This window comes from Micropterus dolomieu, linkage group LG04 (genome assembly GCF_021292245.1).
Source record: "Micropterus dolomieu isolate WLL.071019.BEF.003 ecotype Adirondacks linkage group LG04, ASM2129224v1, whole genome shotgun sequence".
Taxonomy (NCBI): domain Eukaryota; kingdom Metazoa; phylum Chordata; class Actinopteri; order Centrarchiformes; family Centrarchidae; genus Micropterus; species Micropterus dolomieu.
Genome location: NC_060153.1, coordinates 3892962 through 3914292, shown reverse-complemented (window position 1 = coordinate 3914292; position 21331 = coordinate 3892962). Strand labels below are relative to the sequence as shown.

Here is a 21331-nt window from a genome sequence, read left to right as displayed (position 1 = left end):
ATTAAACAAATGAGATACAACATGTTAATTAGTCAGCTTAAGAGCTGCTGGTGGGTTTTTTGTTGAATATTTTGAACAGAGCAAGGCTTGTTCTTTTCCCCTGTTTCCAGTCTTTATGCTAGGCTATGCCTGATGCTGGCTGTAGCTTCATATTCAGCACACAGACATCAGGTTGTTTTCAGTCTTCTCATTCCAAGATAAATCTGGTCACACGATGATTTAAGGAGAAAGAAAATCAATAATTCTCTCAAACAAATAATCTACATTTTTTCCAGACTATTCTCTCTCTCTCTTTCTCTGGGCACAACTTAGGACTAGGCACGCATTAATTAATTAACGCCAACAATTATTTTATACACATACAGTCAGACCATGGGTAACAGGAGGGGTGGGATGTTGATCAGCCTACAAATCACCCACCCAAACAAGCAGTGAAGGGAGACTTCGACTGACTACGTTGCATGCAGTGTGTGGGAGAAGTAGATAAACAAAAACAAGACAGCGATCAAATCCCATAGTGAAGTGGATAGCTACACACTGCATGCTGGTTAGTATTGGGGAAAATGTCAGTCTTAGAAATGGTCTTAAAATCACAACGTAGTTGTTTGGCCCAGTGGTTGCTCTTTGCTCCGATGATCAGAAAGGGAGACAAGGGCTTCGCGAGTAAACGGCAGGTGTTCTATGGACATTAACCAAGGCAACAGCTTCTGTGTGCCACACAGCTGTAGCCTAGCTGTAGCTCTGCCATGCAAATTCCCTGCTGTTGATGTCCTATTCAGTTAACAGTAATAGATTCTGGAAACTGCAACAAGAAATGTTAAATAACAAATAAAAATTCTATGAGAAAGGTTCATTTGCATAATAGGAAAACATGAAATGCAATGTAAATATAAAAGAAACAGATCTGCCTTGTCCAAAAAAAAGTAGGCTGAAAAAGACAAGCTGCTGATTATTGCATTATATTCGATAATATTTTTATTTTCTGAATTGTCATGGGCCGCTCAAACCACCCCCCCACCCCCACCCCCGCATGCCATCGTCCATCACGATGTTTCAATGTAGTTTTGAACTGTTTCTTCTGCTCCCTGATAAAAGATACCTGATGCTGATACCTGTTGACAAACAAGAAAACTGCACTCTGATGGTAACTTAACAAACTAGATAAAAGGTAATGCCCTGGCAGTGGCAAATTGCTTTGGTTTAATATTTGATTTGATTACATTAATGTTTAAGTTGAGATTTACAAGAAATTTTTTATTGCTACGGTGTAAAGGGAATACTGCTGGTAAAAAAGCACCTTATTTGTTTAAAGTGTTTGCAAACCACATGTTATTACACTTTTGTGTATATAGCAGTACATTTAAATTAAAATTGCGCAATACACTACTTAAGAATTTGTTATTCAATTTTACGCATAACAATGCAATTAATCGCAAGAAAATCATGCGCATAATCGCGATAAAAATTTTTAATCGTTGCCCAGCACCAATATACACATATACTGTATATATATATATATATATATATATATATATACAGTCCTCATTTGATGGTAAAAGAAGACTGTGAAATTTGATCCATCAGACTACAGTACTAAAAAGCACAACATTGCTGAGTCTTCACTACAGATGATAATGTACATCCAATGTTGTGACAGTAACAATGCGCTTCAGATCCATGAACAAACTGTTCGCTGGAATTCTCAGTGTGTGACTGACTCCCGTGCGCATACGGGTACTGTAAATATTCACGCACATGAGGATATCTTTGTTCGCACTGTGCTATAATCTTTTCCTTACAGGTTTTGTCATTATTCTGACATGAAAAGCTGAATTCAAACTAAGGGGCGCAACATCCGCAGTATGTGATGCAACAATCCCCTTATGTGGGCCTGAACCTCTGAGCTCAGCAAAAACAGAAGCTTGATCTATGACTGTTAACCAAACACAATGCAACAAGGAGCCAATATTACAAGGTATAGCAGCAGAACCCTGTTTAGAACTTCATTATGAGCAAAGAAATGGTTTTATATAACCCTCTGAATACACCCTGGTGCTAATCAATCCCCCTGGGGCCCTCCGTGTAAAATATGTATACATAAATATAAAACACTTTGAATTAAACTGTTAAACTGCACCATAGGGCATATGTTAAATGTGTCTGCTATTTGAAAACTGCACAGAATTTCAGACTAATATTCACTGGTTTAAGTGCACACAGCATTTGAAAACACTATACTGCAGATTCATTAAAGTATAGAGCATTTTAAATGTGTTTAAAATTTTGTGTCACAGCCATGACTGAAATATTGACAAAAGTTTTTACATTGTCTTCTGTGTAAACAACCACTTTTGCTGAAGATTTAAATTAAACACTGATGTTTCTGCTGAACACATTAATTATACAGTTGTGATGCTGTATAAACAATGCCTAATGTATGAGATATGAGAAACAAACTGTATCTATTTGATATGCAGTATCAATATAATACGTGAAGAGAGGGAAAAGCAAAGTAAAATTATATTTGGAGAAAATACCCTAAAGATCAAAGCACAGAAAACTAATGAACAAATAAAAGCACTGCAGCCATCCTTCCATTAACGTGTGTTTAGGAGGGAGAATAAAAGTAGCAAACTCCAGAACAAATTACACTCTCCCTGTTTTGGCAGCTCCCTCTTTCCAGCAGCAACAAGACTCAATAATGAGCACTTGCAGACAGTGTTTGCATTTTATTGTCAGTGACAGAAACACTGAGCACAGTTACTGCAGCATTTTAGCATGAACTAGTGCTGGGCCCCATGGGGCCAGATCTCTGTGTGAAGCAAGGTCTTTGTTTTGTCTGTTTTTACATGTTCTTAAGCATACATACTGTCTGCAAACAGAATTACCCTCTCAGGTATAATACATTTTAACTTGACGTAAGTTGGCTTGACAAGTTTACAGTACCCAGTCTTGAGGCTGACCAGCGCATCCACGACGCCAGTCTGATGGTATTTGGTCATGTACTGATGCATATCTGGATAGTTCTTCCTGATGTTGCGCTCGGTGCTGCCGTTAGGAACCGTCCCGAAGCGAAAGGGAGGGGAATAGGAGTATGGACTCTGGAACTGTAGGGTAAGGAAGAAGGACAGCAAAAGAGACATATTGTTTAAAGTGAGAACTGACAGTAGCTCAAAAAAACAAAAGATTAAAAACAAAGAGGCTACAAGACGTAGTGCAGGAGTGAGAGACAGCAAGACAAAATAAAAGAATAAGGAGGGGAAGAAAGGGAGTCCAAGTATGAGAGGGAGAAAAAGTGTTCAAGTGAAGGAGAGGCACACAGAGAGGAGGAGAGTGACAAGAAGAGACACAGGAGAAAGGAGGAGGGAGAAACAGTGGAGTGGACTCATCAGTCATCATCATTGTGTGTCCGGTCTAGCGTAAGACTGGCTGGGGTACTGCTGACACTGCCAGCCTCTGCAAACTACCGACACACACACGCACACACACACACACACACCCAAACACAAACACATGTCTTTGATCTTTGCAGCCTGCGTATGTGTGTGCACCCCTGGGTCTGCTGGGCTGGCAGTGTTAGCGTGGTGACAGCTACGGCCAGAGGGTTTGGGCTGTTGAAGCCCAAGGGCACTCCCTGGAGAGTCCTGTCTGGCCGTAGGGCTGGCATCCATTACAAGAGCAACCCTGACTGTGAATGCGTTTAGTTTCTTCAGTGTGTATTTGTGTGTTTCTGTGTGTCCATGTGTGTGTAATCCCACCTTCTTGTCAGACAGTCCAGTGACTTGGTCCACAAACTCTTCCTGGATCATGAAGGCAGCCAGGTTGGCAGTGTAGGAGGCCAGGAAGATGACGGCAAAGAAGGCCCACACCGACACAATGAACTTACTGGTGGTGCCCTTTGGGTTCTGCACAGGCACAGAGTTGTTGAACACCAGACCCCACAGCAGCCATATGGCCTTACCGATGGTGAATGATGGGCCATGTGGGTCTGAGAGAGAGGCAGGGGAGCAGAGGGAGAATTATAAAAGTGAAAGTGAAAAAAAAAACTTAAACCAAGAAAGTTTTAAGCTTTATGAGGCTATTAGTATGAGGTAGATTTTGGGGTTGAAAAACACCTAGCCTGTAATATTACAGTAATTTACATTACAATATAAATTCTTGTCTTTTCCCTGAAATTGCTGTGTTAGTGATGCTAACCAGCAGCTGAAAAAATGCTTAAAAGTGTAAATCATCGTACATGCCACCATCTTTTTAACCACAAAAAATTTTCCAAAAGAAAAGTTAAAACAAAAAGCCTTGTGATACAGTTTGAGGGCATCATGCTTCCTCCAGGGGAGTGACTTTGTAAATACAATGTGACAGGCTTTGATGTTTATTTATGCCTACAGCTCACAAATGTTGCAACGGTCATTCTGGACAAAAGGCTTTTGTTTGAGTTACGAGCACGATCAGTAGGTGAAGGTGAAAACATCTTAGGCCCACTAGACCGACCTTTACTTGTAGCTGCGATTTAGGCCTGCTACTGTGAAGCTGCATGCAATAGGAGAGAGCCAGGACGAATTAAACACTTTTCAGATATACGTCATTTTAAAATATAACATTACAGACAGAAATCATTTGTTGTTGTCATCAACCACTGACGTGTGTGTTCTATCAATACCAGGTGCTGTCTTGTTAAAATGTGGAATGACTTGAGTATAATTTCACTTTGAAGGAAAGGTGCGCATTTTTTCATTCGTGCAGGAACTACTGTGCAGGACTGAAGAAACACGGGGGTGGGACGGAAGAAACACAACAATATACATTTAAATAGTTTATGTTATTCTTGTTTTTATTTAGAAAGCTTGACACCGCCGTTCTTAATACGTACTCCTGACAATGACTCCTGACTCCTAAACCTCGTGAGGAGGCGCTGAGCGTTTTTTCCCGGTTGCGGAGAGTTGAAAAATGTTCAACTTTGGTAAAAACGCTGCGCTCGTCACTGTTGCGTTTTACTCATCTGTCCAATCACAGTAGAGGAAGGGCGGGACAAATACCACACCGTAGCAACGGTTACTATCCTGGAACTGGGCTTTGTCGAACCTCAGGTCTTGAACTAAACGGTGGTAACTAAAAAGGCTTTGGTGGACACGGGCCCTTACTACTCCCACCTTAGAAATTGCCTGGAACGTAGCCCAACACTCTGTTTTAACTCTTCAGTTTTTGTTCAGATCAAACAAATGAGACACAAACTTGTTTGTTAGTGAGCTTTAGAGAAGCAGGTAGACAGATTTTGTTATCCTTGGCAAACAGAACCACGCTGTCTCCAGATGGTTCCAGCTTCATATTTATCAGAATCAGAATCCAAAAGAGCTTTATTGCCAAGAAGTATTTTACACGTAGGAGAAATTTGCTATGGTGATTAGACATATTCATAAACATACAGTCAACATAAGCAGATTAAAAAATATATAAATATGAAATGAACAGATGCAAGTTATAAAATAATAATAGAACTATGAGTAAAAGAAAAACAAAGTGGCAATTATTTACATGTGAATTACTCTGGATTTGTGTTCTGCAAACATATTCCAGAGGGAGAGGATTTATATTTATATTGACAAAATATAAACATATAAAAGAATAATAAGGAATATATGCACTGTGGAAGTTTGTGCAGTGATGTGCAAAAATATTTACATCATATTTACATGTGCATCGTACAGACACAAAAGTGGTATCGATCTTGGCAAGAAAGCAAATAGGTGTATTTCCCAAAATGTTGAACTAATCTTTAAAGATACACTATTATCCTGGAGGTGAAAACAATGATAAAATAGTTTTACTTTTTTATGTGTTGTTCATTCGCTGTGTAAGATGAACAATTAGGAAACATTGTTTATATTTAATGAATCATGTTCAGGTGCGCCAAAAGGAAAATCGAAGAAAAAACTAAATTTGCTTGCTACACCTGGATTGGCTCATTTAAATGTTAAATTAATCTAAAATCTAATTTTGTGTGAATATAACATTAATCTGTAATTCACAGCCAGCAGGGTAGCTCCAGGTTCTGTTTTTTGATGATCCCTCTGATTACAGTGCTGTTGACTATCTTTGGGCGAGAATTGTTAATGCTCTGTAACATTAACTGAACTGTCTAAAGTCGGGGTGGTAATAGGTCACTTCTTTTGCTCCAGGGGAAGCTTGGATTTGTGCTTCTTGCTCTGGGGAGAAACGATTGGTGTGATATTCCTGATTGTGTGTGTAAGCCTACCTTTGCCTTGGGCCAAGTTGCGGTTGAAGCCCAGAGGACTGACAAACTCAAAGAGGAAGACGGCGATGGCTGTGACGATGAGCAGCATCACAAACATCATCACCCAAACTGATGCACTGAAGGGCTCTGGGAGAAAGGAGGAGAGAAAGGGAGAGAGTTAAAGAGAAAACAAGAAGATGAGACAGAAAGACACCGTGAAGGAGCAAGAGGTGCATAAAAAGTGAGGGACGGAGAGAAAAAGGAGACAGACTCGGAGAAAGAGAACAGGGACGAGGGGTAGATAAAGCGAGGAAAAGATGATAGAGAAGACACAGAGAGGGGAGAAGGAGAGACAGACGGAGTGAGAGAAGAGAGAGGGAGGGGAGAAGAGGAAGAGTTAGTCACAGAGAGTTTGACGGAGCACATTTCCATATTTCTCATTATTCCCTTGGATGAGAACTGAGAGAGGGAGAGGCCTGGGGCAGGGGAGATGGTTGAGGAAAGGGGGAGAGAGAAGGAGAGAGAGATAGACAGAGGGGGAGAGAGAAGACTCAACTCCAAGTGATCTGATGTGCCCTGCTGTGGGCATGTGTACGTGATCTATTTGTGTGTGAGAGTGCATGTGTTTGGTGTGTAGCAGGGCAGGAGTTCAGAGACCGGGATGAGTGCCAGAGACATTGAACCCAGACCCATTGTATGTGTGTGCATGTGTGTGTGTGTCACTATACGTGTAAGTATGTGACTGCCAGGGTTAGCCAACCCTGAGAGATTGTGCACTGAGGTGCCTCTAATATGAGTACGAGAGATACTGAACCGTCACTGATACCCTGGTCCAGGCTCAACACACACACACACACACACACACACACACACACACACACACACACACACACACACACTCATATACACAGACATACAATAAACTCTTTCATATAAATACACACACAAAGCATTCACCGCCTTAACATATACACGGCCAAAGCACATTCATTCTCCACACACTTAATTCAATACACAAACTAATATTGGTGCGGTATCACACACACTTTTTTTTTCTTGCACACACGCATACTGACACATGGCTTGATACACAGGGACCAACATACGCATGGTCCAATACATCCCCTCGCTCCCTGTCTCGCTCCAATGACAATATAAGACATTAGGCGAGCGCAGAGGAGTGCTTCAGTTTCTAGTCATCTGAACAACTGGAGGAGAGGAGGAGGAGGAAGATGAGAGTATCAAGAATGCTTTGTCTGAGCTGACTTTTCAAAAAACAGCTGGCACACTCCACTTCCTCTGCTCTGCTAGAAATATTAATGTGCTTAGGGTGTTGAGGCCCAGATTAGTCAGGGTACAAGTGGAAGTTGGCCGGCATATATTGTCTGAATCAAATATTCCATTTTATGTGCGGGATTTTGCTAACGTGTAAGCACCTCCCTTTGTTCTACTCCCAGTAGTGGGCTCACTGGGGGAGAGATGGAGAAAAAGAAGAAAGGAGAAAAAGGAGGAAATTTATGGTTAAGGAAAAAAGATAGATTTACCGAGGAAGGCAGAAGGAGAGACGGTCCCATTGCTACGTGACACCATGACGCTGATGCCCGTCTCTACAAAGGGCACGGAGAAGTCAATGACCTCAGACCTCTCCTCATTGATGGTCAACGAACCGACTGCCATCACTGCCTTCTTATACACCACCTAGTAGACAGAGAGAGCCATAGTTACAATGGGTGCATGACTTACTACATATACTGACGGAAATAAATATAGCGAGCTCAGTAAATATTTGGACAACATCCGACAATTTGCTACGTTCCTCCTTTTTATTTTGGATGTGAAATATCACAGTGACTGAGGGTATAAGCGCAGAATGTCATCTGTAGTTGGAGGGCACTTGCAGCCATATCAGATGAAAAGTAAAAATACAGCTGTCTTTTTCATGTTGCCACCATTTCTGGGAGTCTGAATGTGTTCCGACAGACGGAGATTCTGCTCATGAAGTTGTTGTTTTTAGTATGCAGTAAAATGTTACTTTTTTTCAAATTTTAATTGTCTACGGCTTCTAGCAATCTGCTCCCATAAACACTGCCACAATCTATGGATCATTATGTCAGGTTCCATTATCAGACGTTTTACGTCCGAGTTTAACCTTTACTGGATTTTATTGTGACAGCACTTAGCTTTAATTTAATCTGATTGAATAGATAATTTCCAGAAAATATAAACGACAGCGATTAAATAAGCCTCAAGGTAACCTCCTTATGTGGAGGAGCTTAATAATCTGTACTCTGAAATAATTGTTTGTATGAGATTTAAAGCAACCGTAAAAAATATTATTGACCATATAAATTACAGGTAGAGTGTGGCTGTGGTATCTCACACGTGATCGTATTTGAAAACATAAACCTTTTCTACTCACAGGAACAGACATTAATGATATAAACAAACGTCTGTAAACCTTGTTCCCCGAGAAGGGGAACGAGACACTGCGTCGGTGACGACACTATGGGAACGCCTCTGGGCGTGGCAGGGCTGAAATCATGAATGAAACTACTCCAATCCTATTGGCGTTGCTACAATGGTAGCGTGTGACGGGGTAACTGGAGGCGTATATAAGCACGCCGGCACGCCAGACACATTAGCTCTTTGCTATGAAGCAAGGCACTCCAGGCGGGGTGAGGTGTGGCGGACCGACGCAGTGTCTCGTTCCCCTTGGGGACGCTCCCAACACAGGACCCTGGGACAGGAACCAAGGTTTCCTCCATACTGACAGGGAACGAAGGCACCTGCTCGTAACCCGTATCAGACGGAACGGATTTCTCCTTGGGGAGAATCCCTTGGATTTTAACCACCACTGCAGGGCTCATGTGCAGCAGGCCAGACAGGATTACGCTGGACGCTGACGCCATGAGACCCAATACCCTCTGAAAGTGTTTCACAGTGATGGTGCGGCCTAGCTTCACTCTGGTCACTGTGGAAAAAATGGACCTGACGCATGCAGGAGACAGGTGGGCCCGCATCGTTGTTGAGTCCCACACCACCCCTAGGAACGTAGTCCGTTGGGCGGGCGTCAGCACGCTCTTCTTCGCGTTGAGCCGCAGCCCCAAACGCTGAAGGTGGGCGAGGACGACATCTTGATGCCGAACTCTCGAGACTGGGCCAGGACGAGCCAGTCGTCGATGTAGTTCAGTATGCGGATGCCCTGGAGCCTCATCGGGGCCAGAGCTGCATCCACGCACTTGGTGAACGTGCGAGGGGAGAGTGCTAGGCCTAACGGAAGAACCCGATACTGGTACGCCGCGCCCCCGAAGGCGAACCTCAGGAACTTCCTGTGAGAGGGACAGATGGAGATGCGGAAATATGCGTCTCGCAGATCTATCGTGACAAACCAATCCTCGGATTGGATGTGACTGACGATGGAAGAGATGGTGAGCATCTTGAACCTGAATCTCCACAGAGATTGGTTCAGGGACCGCAGATCTAAAATTGGACGCAATCCTCTGTCCTTTTTGGGAACTATGAAGTACCGGCTGTAGAACCCGGACTCCCTGACTGGCAGGGAAATAAGTTCTAAGGCCCCCTTTTCCAGCAGAGAGCGAACTTCTTGTCCCAACACCTGGTTGGACCCGGAACTGCCCCTCCGCTAGAAGCCTCAGGACCTCTTCCCCTGACCCCGGCGAGATTGAAGAACGGTCCTCAGATCCGGGGGCTGTGGGTGAGAACGCCGCCTCGAGTCCCGGGTGTGCTGAGGGGGACCACAAGAAGCGACACTCTGCCTCTGGCTCTGGCGGTAGGAGCTGGACGACGACTGGGACCGTCTCTCCGCAGCCGTCGCCATCCTGGACCCAGACCGGCGAGGGAGATACTGCCGGAACGCCTCTCATTGCGTCCTGGCATGCTGAAACCTGCTGAAACCTGCTGACGACGGCGTCCACCACCTCGCCAAACAGGCCAGAGGCTGCAACAGGCGTGTTGAGCAGGAAGGTTTTCTCCCTCTCCTGTATGCCCGACAGGTTGAGCCACAGGTGCCGCTCCGTGGCCACCAGCGCCGACATAGAGCAATGGCGCGGGCCGTCTCCTTCGTGACTCGGAGTGACAAATCCGTAGCTCTGCGGAGCTTAGCGACATCCTCCAAGGCATGAGTGTCCCCAGCCGTGATGTAGCGCGGGCATGGAAAAACACACTGCCTGAACTGCTCACCAGCCATCTCCTCTGCCAGACTTCCTTCCAGGTAAGAAAATTCCTCTCGCTTGGTTGCACTTTCCTCTTCGTAGTCTCAAACATGCCAGAGTGCCTGCTGAATAGAAAAAAGCTAATGTGTCCGGTGTGCCGGCGTGCATATATACGCCTCCAGTTACGCCGTCAGACGCTACCGTTGTAGCAACGCCAATAGGATTGGAGTAGTTTCATTCATGATTTCAGCCCTGCCACGCCCAGAGGCGTTCCCATAGTGTCTTCACCAACGCAGTTCAAGTTCCCTCGAAGGGGAACCTTTTACAGCATCGGAAAACATTTTATAACTTGTTGTCTACAAGTGCATTAAATGATCTGTTAATCTATTTAAAAGTGATAGCAGCTTCCAGTCCTGTCTTTTAAGGTTTGGTGGTGGGGTGACACCTTTGTTTACAATTGGATAATAGATTATAGCTTTAAAGGATAAGTCTGAGGATGCTCCATATTTTTCTTTAAGTCAACACATTTCCATGAAAAGACCAAAACCAACAATGAACTAATGCGGTTCTCTGTACCGCAGACTTTTACTGTTATCTAAAACTCCTGAAAACACATCAGTGAGACACTTATTTAGTAGGAATAAATGGGCTTAGGGCTGAGTGCCAAAGACTGGGTAGTTAATTTTTTATGATATTTGTTGATAATGAAAAAACAGAGAGTGATACCAGTCTTTTAATCAATACATTTAGTAATAATTCCATGTAGAGGCCAACAGTAGAAAGGAACAAGCAATACGGTATAAATAATGACAGGCGGCATTATGCAACTAAATGATATATCTGATGTGACATATTAAATTTATAGTAATGTAACGGAATAGTTTGACATTTAAACAACTAATGCATGCATACTTTCTTTCTTGCCAAGACTTAAGATAAGAGGTAAGAGGATCACTATCACGCTCGTGCTGTGTGTCCATTCAGTTTGAAGCTACAGGCAGCACCCAGTTATCTGAGATTAGCAAATAGACTGTGAGCTAAAGCTGAAACACATAAAGTGTTATTAGTAGAGGTGCTGGTGGGTGTATCTTTATATAGCTGAACAGAGCCAGGCTAGCTGTTTCCATCCTGTTTCCATTCTTCCTATTTACCGCACAAACATGAGAGTGGCTATAACCTTCTCATCTAATTTGGGTGAAACAGCAAATATGTGTATTTCCCAATAATTACATAGAAAATTAGAGAGACAGACCGATGTGTTATTTTAGTAAGGGTCAGACAAGTAGGAATTACCTCTCCAACCATGCCGTTCCACACGTTATTGATCTTCTTGCCATGTTTTCCATTTGTGACCAGGTAGAGGTCATAAGTGAACTTGACGTTCCTAGCAATCTTCTTCAGAATGTCAATGCAGAAACCTTTGCAGCACTGCTTAATGTAGGAACCTCCTGATGTGCTGTTACTGCAACATAGAGACACACACACACACACACACACACACATATGCACAACACATTAGGGAATTTAACATTTTCAGTGTTAAACAGGCGAATGTGTGGAGTGCCAGTGTAACTGTACTCTTACTGCCTGCTTGCTCAACATCTGGTGGTTCCATCAAACTGTAAAACTAGAATTATGACAGTGTAGAGTAACAATAAATACTGCTGAAGGGCAGAGAGAGCATGTATGGTGTATGTGTGTGTGTGTGTGTCTTTCCCTTAGTGCCGGAATCACAGGGGTACTGAGCAGATGCTGCCGGGCTTTAAATAGAGCTGGGCTCTGCAGAGCAACCAACCCGCATGATTAAAATATCAGCTGTCCTTCCCCTCGTCTCTCTCCTCATTCTTTTACACTGTCCTTTTCTCCCTCCTACCTCTGTGTTTCTCTGATTCTGTCTGTAAGGAGGTAGCTCTTCAAAACTTACAGCATGCCTACACACACAGCGAGGCCATACAGACAGGATACACAAAAAGGAAACAGATATTTAAGAAAACTTTTCTGACAAGGGGATCTCGGAGCACTAAACTAAAACTTTAAAACTATTAAAGTTTATTAAAGTGTGTGAATGTGTGAGTGAGAGAGAGGGAGAGCATAGTATATATACACATACATGTGTGCGAGTCTGTGTATGTACGGTATGAGCCCCAGGTGTTCTAATGCACACATACTGTACACATTAGCGCTCCCCAGCTGAGCCCTCTCTGTGTCCTTATGTCACTATGTAAACACACACACACACACACACGCACGCACACCTACACGCGCACACACAGTGATTACACACTCCCAGAGATACACATACAGTAGATATGTTTGATTGATGTCAGGCTTCTGTAACGACAAGCATAAAATGGAAGTAGTGACTGAATGGGTAGTTGGACACAGAAAAGGCAAACGTAACGTAAATGAAGGCCTACAAGAGACTGGTCATCTTGGCCTGTGACCGCTCCGAGACTTCCTCAGCAGTCGCTTCAGAGAGGTTCAGGTTGAGAAACCAGGTCACAAGTTAAACTTTCCATGTGCTATGATTCAGTCGTCTAATAGAACGTGCCTACAGTGCTGCGTTGTCATGACTACATGGATCAGATACTCAGTGGTTGTTGTGTTGCATCTTCTGTCTTCTCGAATCCATCCAACACAAAAGCTTTTAAAATGGTGGATCCAGTTTGTTAAAAAAAAGGAAATAAATTTTCAAAGACAGCAATTACAGTTTAGTGGTTTTTTTTGTTTTTTGTTTTTTACAATTTCCTAGTGGCTAACAATGCCTTTCCTATCCTATCTTATCCTGTATTATTGTATTATCATATCCTAATTGCTATCTTGAAATTTTTTTACTATTTGCTATTGTCTAGAAATTATGACATTTATTGAAATTATGACAATATTGCTGTCAGTCATGAGTAGAGTACTTAAGAAAATACTGATTTTAGTTGTGCATTCGGACAGTGTTGTGGCCAAGTGATCAAGCAGAAGCACAGTACAGCTACAGAGACAAATGCCAGAGCCAGTGACAAATAAACCTGCAGCGATTATAATTAATCTTTATGTACTCTGAACTGACTATATACAGATGAGCTGAGATGTGAGCTAAATTATAGAAATTAGCAGAGAGAAACAAAGCTGCCTTGTCTTGTCATGCAGAGGGTCTTATAGAGGTGTCCATATATCGCAGATAATTGGAGCAAAACCCAAGATGTCAAAGAATCCAAAGGAAGTTTCTTTGAGAAAGTTTTACTTTTACTCACTATTTGAGAAATATCTCTGCACTGTTTACACACTTGAAAAGGCACGCAACATATTTCAGCCACTATAAAAATGCCTTTTAAGTTTTTTTCAAAGAAAAGTCCATTGTATTGTTTGACGTGTTGTTGTTGAAAGAAGTCTCTAAAGCTTTCTGCTGGGCTGATTTTAAAAAAGCACACGTCACACATGTAGAAACACCATGAACCGATCCTAAAATCTTCAAGTATATATGATGTGACAAAAATCACAATCAAAAAGGGAAATAAAAAATTAAATGCCTAAATTAATCTATAAATGTGGAAACATTAATGTGTTAAACATATGAAATTTAGTTTCATTGTGATATGAATTTAAATCAGTTATGATTTCAGATATGATAAGTTAAATCAGAATCAATATAATTTGTAACAAAGGATAATTTAAGCCAATCAGCTCACTGCTATTGGTGCATGGGAAAGAGATATATATGCAGTGAGGTGGTGAGGTGGAAAAAAACCTTAATATAGACATAAAAAATAATCACATTTGATTAAGTAGCACAACAAAGTCAATATGAATTTGTGAAAAATTTCGGTTCCATTAGCTGAGACTTATCACGAGCGAATGATAACAGATCATGTCAGATAACAGCTTGCTAAAAATAAGAATAGAAAAATTAAAGTAAACACATACAAGGGGTGTTTTTTAAACAGCAGGTGCATAGTGAGGATATGGGGATATTCAGGGGAAAGAGGATTTTTTCACAATAGAAGATGGAGTAAATGTGCTGGCGTGGGAAGGACATTTCACTACTGGGGAGCAGGAGAAAGAGGAGGTCAGGTGAAACGATGACGTAGCTGCCGCAGGGAGTGGAGGGCTAAGTGGCTGGTTGTAGCAAACCACAGAGCACAGGCTGGCGGGTACGGATAGACCCTAGCCTGCAGATATGCGCGTGCGACTCCCCGAGGAGCCTTGAATGCCAGGACCAGAATTTAGAATTTGATGTGAACAGCCACCGGCAGCCAGTGGGGAAGGAGAACTTGGGGAGGTTGAAGACGGGGCAGGCTGCAGCATTCTGGCTGATTTGTAGCTGCTGAATATAATACTGGCTTGGTGGGAGTTACAGTAGTCCAGATGACAAAAAGGATGAAACATTTTTACATTTTCTGTCTCCAGCTCAGGTTGGGGATTTATTTATTTACAGGGACAGTGCACATTCATAGACATAACGGTAAAAGTGTCAATTAGTTTCAGTTCTCCTCTTTGAAATAGGTCATTTTGATTTATGCAGTTTAGGGCTGCAACTACAGACTATTTTCATTACTGATTGATCTCCAGATTATTAACTGATTAATTGTTTGGTCTATAGAATGTCAGAAAATAATTAAAAGGGCCTGTTACAAATTCCTAATGGCAAAGGTGATGAAGTCCAGAACCCAAAGATATTCTCCTTTACTAGCAAATCCTCAAAGCTGAGAAGCTGAAACACATTTGGACGGTTAAACAATCAAAATAAAAATAGTTTTTCAATTCATTTTCTGTCCATTGACTGATCAATTAATTGTTTCAGCTGTAGTGCAATTTCAGAAACGTGTTTTACAGTTTCAGGTACATCATTGTAATTTTGTAATTTTACAAATTCAGCCAAATAAAAGTGTGTAAAGTGGCCAATATAAAAAACAATATTGATTTACAGACTGAATTGGTCATTTTCAGACCTAAAAATTCAAGTCATGCTGAGTCAAGTAAACAAAACTGAAGATGAAAAGTCATGCTTGGACATTTGGGCTATGCTCTGCCAGTCTTATAATCCAAGAAAGAAAGGTTCAGAGTAGAGACTGCAAGCCACTTGAATTTTATTTATTTATTTGTTTTTGAATTTAGATTTTTTTAAATTCCATAACCTGAAATTACCTTCTCAAAATTTCAGCAAGGGAAATTCAAAGCACAGAAATTCATAAAAATGGTTTTCACTGTCAGTGATTTCTATTCCACAAGTTCAGTGGTATTTAAATTTTCAACTCTCTGCATGTTAGTTTTGCAGCCGCAAATGTAGCAACAGTATGCTAAGCCACAACCTAGCTAATGTACATTACTTGCAGTGTCATTGTTAGCTCTATATCATGTTATTTGTCAGGGTGTTCTCCAGAATCCTTACTCCACCTTTAAGAGTTCAGTTGCTTATTCAAATAATTTTTTGGTTTCTATACATGGCCACTTTATAATAATGTGGGTACTGTAAAATTAGATAAAAATAAAGATTGTAAAGCATGTAATATTTAAAACAGGCAACAAGTTCAGTACATCTAAAACAAAAGAATCACACTGAATTAATGGAACAATGAAACAAAAACCACAATGGAAAACACAAGCAATTACAGTGGCAGTAGAAACAAAAATCAAGTAGACCGACAGATTGGCATTAGCGAGCTGACAGTAACAGAGAGCAATTAATTATTAATGCTGACAGAACTGATTATCCATGAACCAAATAAACTGTGTTAAACTCTCTGACAGAAGTTGGTTTGAGTTTTACTCCTGTACAACACTGACAAAGAACACAAAATAGTAACTAATATGTGGGAAAATCACTGATGTAATCTTGGCTGCCTCAGTTGACATGTGGAGTAGTTATATATGAATCTGAAATGAGCTACATTGGATTTGATATGAATACAAATGCCTGTATCTTTTCTCCTGATAAAAAACACCCGTGGCTACAAAAGAACTATTTCTCTTATTAAAGAACTATAGCTGGGCACATTAACGCGTTATTATCGCGTTAATCAAACCGTTATTATGCATTAATTTATTAACGTCGACAATTATTTTATCGCATGTTAACGCAGTTTTGTTATTATTATTTTGAAAGTCCGTTGCTCACTGGCTCTGAATACACATACAGTCAGACCATGGGTAACAGGAGGGGTGGGATGTTGATCAGCCTACAAATCACCCACCCAAACAAGCAGTGGAGGGAGACTTCGGCAGACTACGTTGCATGCAGCGTGTGGGAGAAGTAGATAAACAAAAGCAGGACAGCGATCAAATCCCATAGTGAAGTGGATAGCTACGCACTGCATGCTGGTTAGTATTGGGGAAGATGTCGGTCTTAGAAACGTTCTTAAAATCACAACGTAGTCGCTTGGCCCACGCAGGGTTGCTCCACACTCCTGGTTTCCAACGGCAGGCGCTGGATAGTAACCATAGCAACGGCTTCTGTGCACTACACAGCTGTAGCCTATTTAACTTAAGTTAAAATTATAGGCTACATAACTTTACCTGACAGGCCTTCATCTAGTTTTGCGGGGATGCTCTGCCATGCGAATTCCCTCCTGTTGATGTCCTATTTAGTAAACAGTAATAGATTCTGGAAACTGACAAACAGCGAGGATCAGTCTCTCTTCTAGTGATTTGTGCTGCGCATCGCGTACAAAAAGTTCAAGACAGTTCAACTTTGGCAGTGGGCGGGCGTGTGCCTGAGGCAGGGACACTTGCTACTGAACAGACTGTTTCTGCTGCTCCCTGATAAAAGAAAAATGTTTCTGCTGATACCCGTTCAGAAAAAAAAACAAGAAAACAGATTTACATATGTTAACCTGTTGCTCAGAAGGTGCCTGTTATCTTGTTATAATCGTGGCTCTGGACTCTAAATTGTTTTAACAAGCTAGATACAAGGTAATGCCCTGGCAGTGGCAAATAGCTTTGGTGTTCGCAAACCACATGTTATTGCACTTTAGTGTATATAGCAGTACATTTAAATTAAAAGTGCGTAATACACTACTTTAGAATTCGTATTCAATTTTGCGCATAAAAATGCCATTAATCGCGATAAAAAATTTTAATCATTGCTCAGCACTATAAAGAACATGTGTTTAGAATTAACTTGTATGTCATTACAACCATGTGCATATATTACATTGTCAGCCACATACATTTGGATTTCAATCTGGAGGACAAATAGATGGTGAGTCATTATTATATAAAGTAAAAATGAGTGGGCTCAGTATAGATCTTTGTAGAACAAAAGTGAACAAGCAGAAGGCAGCTAGCTGATTGACAATTATATTCTTAGACAAATCGAGACCAATTTGAGAGGTGAAAATTTATTAATTTCTTTCAACTAAAAAAGTAGATAGATTACAGGGTATCCCCCCCCCCCCATCCTGTTGAAAAGAAACAACATTGCCACCTTTTTTTTATCCAACTGAGATATCATTACTATAGTAAACCAGTGCATGTCTCACCTCCTCTAACACATCCAGTTCAGGGATCATGGGCCTTCTCTTAGTAACTTTGAGTAAGTGTGGCTTTTAAACGGCTCTTGAGCCGTAGATAGTTGCCGCTTTTTTGTTAATATATTGTGTGCGTCTACTTACTCTTTGACATGCTTGCGGCAGGGCACAGAGTTTCTCATGCAGGTGCCGGTGAGGATGTCCACATTGTCAACAATGACGAAAGGTTTCTCCTCCAGGGTGACGATGGAGAGATGGTTCTCATCTGCATCCTCGTCCCCGAAGGAGTTATACCTTGGCCACACTGGGAACATCAACGACAGTGTCCCGTTCTCCCAACGCCCCATCTGTGTATGTGAAAAAACACACAAACAAAATCAGTAATAGCCATCTTACATAAAGTGTTTTGACTGTTTAATTGGCTTGCTCCTTTGCAAAATCACTGTGTTCATTTGTTACCTTCTCCCACTTCCTTTCACTATTCAAGACGATGACAACCAATTTGGGGTTGGCCTGGTAACCATCTGGAGTAAAGGATAAGTCTCGCCCTTCATTCCATACATGCATCATGTGTCTGAAACACATGGGGAAAAAAGAGAGTAGGAAGCTGTTATCTGTGTTTGTTTTGCATCTGTTTGAGTGTGAGTATATGTGCACAAGTGCAGATACATTTGAAATAACAAGTTAAGCACTCTGTAATCACTGCGAGAGTATCCTCTTCAAATCAATGCTGTCTTCACCCACAAGTGTGTGCATGCATGCCCAAGTGTGTATGTGTGTGTTTGTGTGTGTGTGTGTGTGTGTGTGTGTGCTTCTATTTGTGTGTAGGAGGGGGAAGAGTCAGAGGCCACATAGCTCTCCCATCAACATTCTGCATTGATTTCTCTACAGATATACTGTACGCCTGAAAGACAAGCCACTGGTGCAACAAGGCTGCCCTCACTCTCTTACTCACTACAGTTATCTTGCATACGCAAACAGATCCTTTGCTGAAACATTTACACACTTGCTAAAGTGAAGCAGTAGAGAGGAGTAAATGAACCAGTATCATACACAGTGATATGGGATTAAGAATACACTCACTCCAGTAAAACAAATTTCAGAAGGCGAGGATGAATTCAGAACAGAGGACTGGCTAAGGAAGTTTACTCAAAAGACCAAATCACAAGAGGGACAGCAGCTGCCCAAAACAGACAACACTTTTTCTTCAATGCCTTGTGATCTGTTTTATTAGAAATGGTGTGATTCGTTTTGACAGTGTCAAACACGGTTGGTCGGGTGATGCTATATGACTGAAATACCATCTGCCTAAAAATAGAATATGTCAAAAGCCAAAAGTCACCAGCTTTACATCTGCTTCACAAACATTTCTGAATTTGCACAACAGTCCATTTTCATATGTACAGACATTTTTTTTTCTTTACTAGTAAATCTATTATTTATGCAAATACACATTTAATAGTTGCATTCAAAGGACGCTTTACGTGTTCATGGATTCACAGCTTCATTATTCTAAAATAATGAGCTAAAAAGGATGCTAAAATATACTCCTGTTTTTTATGTGAGCAGGACAGGGCCATGAAGGAATAACGCATACACTCAAATATTGCGACAGGAAGTCAAGATGCATAAAGGGGAACGTTTGAGTGCTGTTTAGCATGTGCCCTGCAGGTGAAAGCTATGGAAATTTCACTCCGATTCAAACAGGTGGGATTTTATGTTGTCCCATCTGCGGGTGAGGTATTAGAATCGACACATAAATGTTGTTGTCGGACAGTGGATTAGCAAGAGGTACATTAATCATCTGTTTTTACAAAGACTTGGAAACAGGCCTGTGCTCTTTCACAGCAGCTCCATTTACTCTGAGTAAAGAGTAAATAAAAAGGTCCCTGTCTCCCTCGCATGCAAGTACTGCAAAAATACCAAATAGCTCTGCTGTAGGTATATCCTCTCCCAGCAAACACAAATAATTAAATATAAACCTAGAATTTTACACATAAGAGACACTTATGTGCTATAGAATTGAAATTGCCTTTGTCATTATAGATTACAATGCTCCTGACTATTAGTGACATGTCAAGACAAATATATTTTTGTGTTTAAAAAATCTTCATGGTGCAGCAGGTGATGCCCTTGTCACAGTGCATTGCCACAGCTGAATACATATAGCGGAAACACTGTTGCAGTCTATTCTGGGAAACTGTTGTCTCCTCCTATTTCAGGTTTGTTACCATTTTTGGGGAAAAGATTTTGATCTAAATGGATGAGGCTGGTGCTGCTGAGGCATGTAGAACAGGCAGATTACATATCATATATTCATATTTATTTTAACATGTATATCCATGTCATTTTGTAATCCCATGTGAGGGTAACAAAACAAAATGTACAGCCACATTATGTAAAAGGGGTTCAATGAGTTCTAAATTACTGCAAAATGATTTGCATTAAATAGAAATTCAATGGTGGTTTTAAACAACAGTGTCAACTGCATTACAGGAATATAAAAATACTTGCTTTTGTAAATGCCATTTTTAAAATGTGGATCCCTTTACTTCCATGTGTGGAAATCCATCCATCCATCCATCCATCCATCGTCAACCGCTTATCCTGCATACAGGGTCGCGGGATGTGTGGAAATATTTTTTTTTATTACTGTAAGTACTTGGGTAGTCATTGTGTGAGCACTTTCTAAAAGTATGAATAAAGAAGGAAAGGAGGCTCTTTCCAAATTCTTTGTTATGGCAGGGAGCATCTTTTCAGAAAAAAAGTGACAGCTTGGGGGTTTGCATGGTACAGTGGTCCCATCAAATAGAATAACCTTTTGAAATTTACTACAAGGACAAACTCAGTAAAAAACCTTTACCATTATGGAGATCAAAGACGCCGAGATATTAATGCCTGTCAGGCAAGAATGGCAGGTAATCTAACGGGGTTGATAGTGTCTTTTAAGTGCCAGATTATGTTGTCCTGTTCCTCTCCACCTCTCGTTGTTTATATGCACACTGCGGCAAAGATTTTATCTAGACTAATGTATGCAGAATTCTGATCACAGCCTCACCACTTCCAAATCAGGGAAGAGAAATCCAACCTGTCAGTTTATTATCACAAAATTGGCTGCAGTTGTTTTGACAAATATGCAAATTCTATGTAATAAGTTAGTGAGACAAATGAGGTACCTCTGACAGAAAGAAAAAAAAAATATTGTTCCGAAAAGGTTTGAGTTCCTATTGAGGTCTGAGTTATATTGGATCAACCTGTCAACAATGGTGGTATTGTATATGCTTTGATATATGCTGTAATGGGCAAATAAGAGAGAAGAATGGAATAATAAAGACATAATGGTGGAAATCACACTGTGGCTCTCATTCTAATGAGGGAACTCATAAGTCATAGTAGATGTGTAGAGCCTAGCAACCTGACCTTTATGTTATTAGTCAGTTTCATATAGATTTCTGAATTAATAATCATAT

General features: G+C 41.1%; 1 protein-coding gene across 4 annotated transcripts in view; it reads right to left on the bottom strand.

Moving 5' to 3' along the window:
• grin2ab (glutamate receptor, ionotropic, N-methyl D-aspartate 2A, b) overlaps positions 1–21331 on the bottom strand; it is a 105210-nt gene that overhangs the window by 10362 nt on the left and 73517 nt on the right. For all 4 annotated transcript variants that reach the window (XM_046048149.1, XM_046048150.1, XM_046048146.1 and 1 more), the window contains exons 9-15: positions 18321–18435; positions 18006–18208; positions 11698–11866; positions 7777–7930; positions 6254–6379; positions 3759–3988; positions 2947–3107 (exon numbers count right to left, since the gene is read on the bottom strand). In XM_046048149.1, coding sequence (XP_045904105.1) covers positions 2947–3107; positions 3759–3988; positions 6254–6379; positions 7777–7930; positions 11698–11866; positions 18006–18208; positions 18321–18435 — 1158 coding nt within the window. The remainder of the gene's footprint in view (positions 1–2946; positions 3108–3758; positions 3989–6253; positions 6380–7776; positions 7931–11697; positions 11867–18005; positions 18209–18320; positions 18436–21331) is intronic.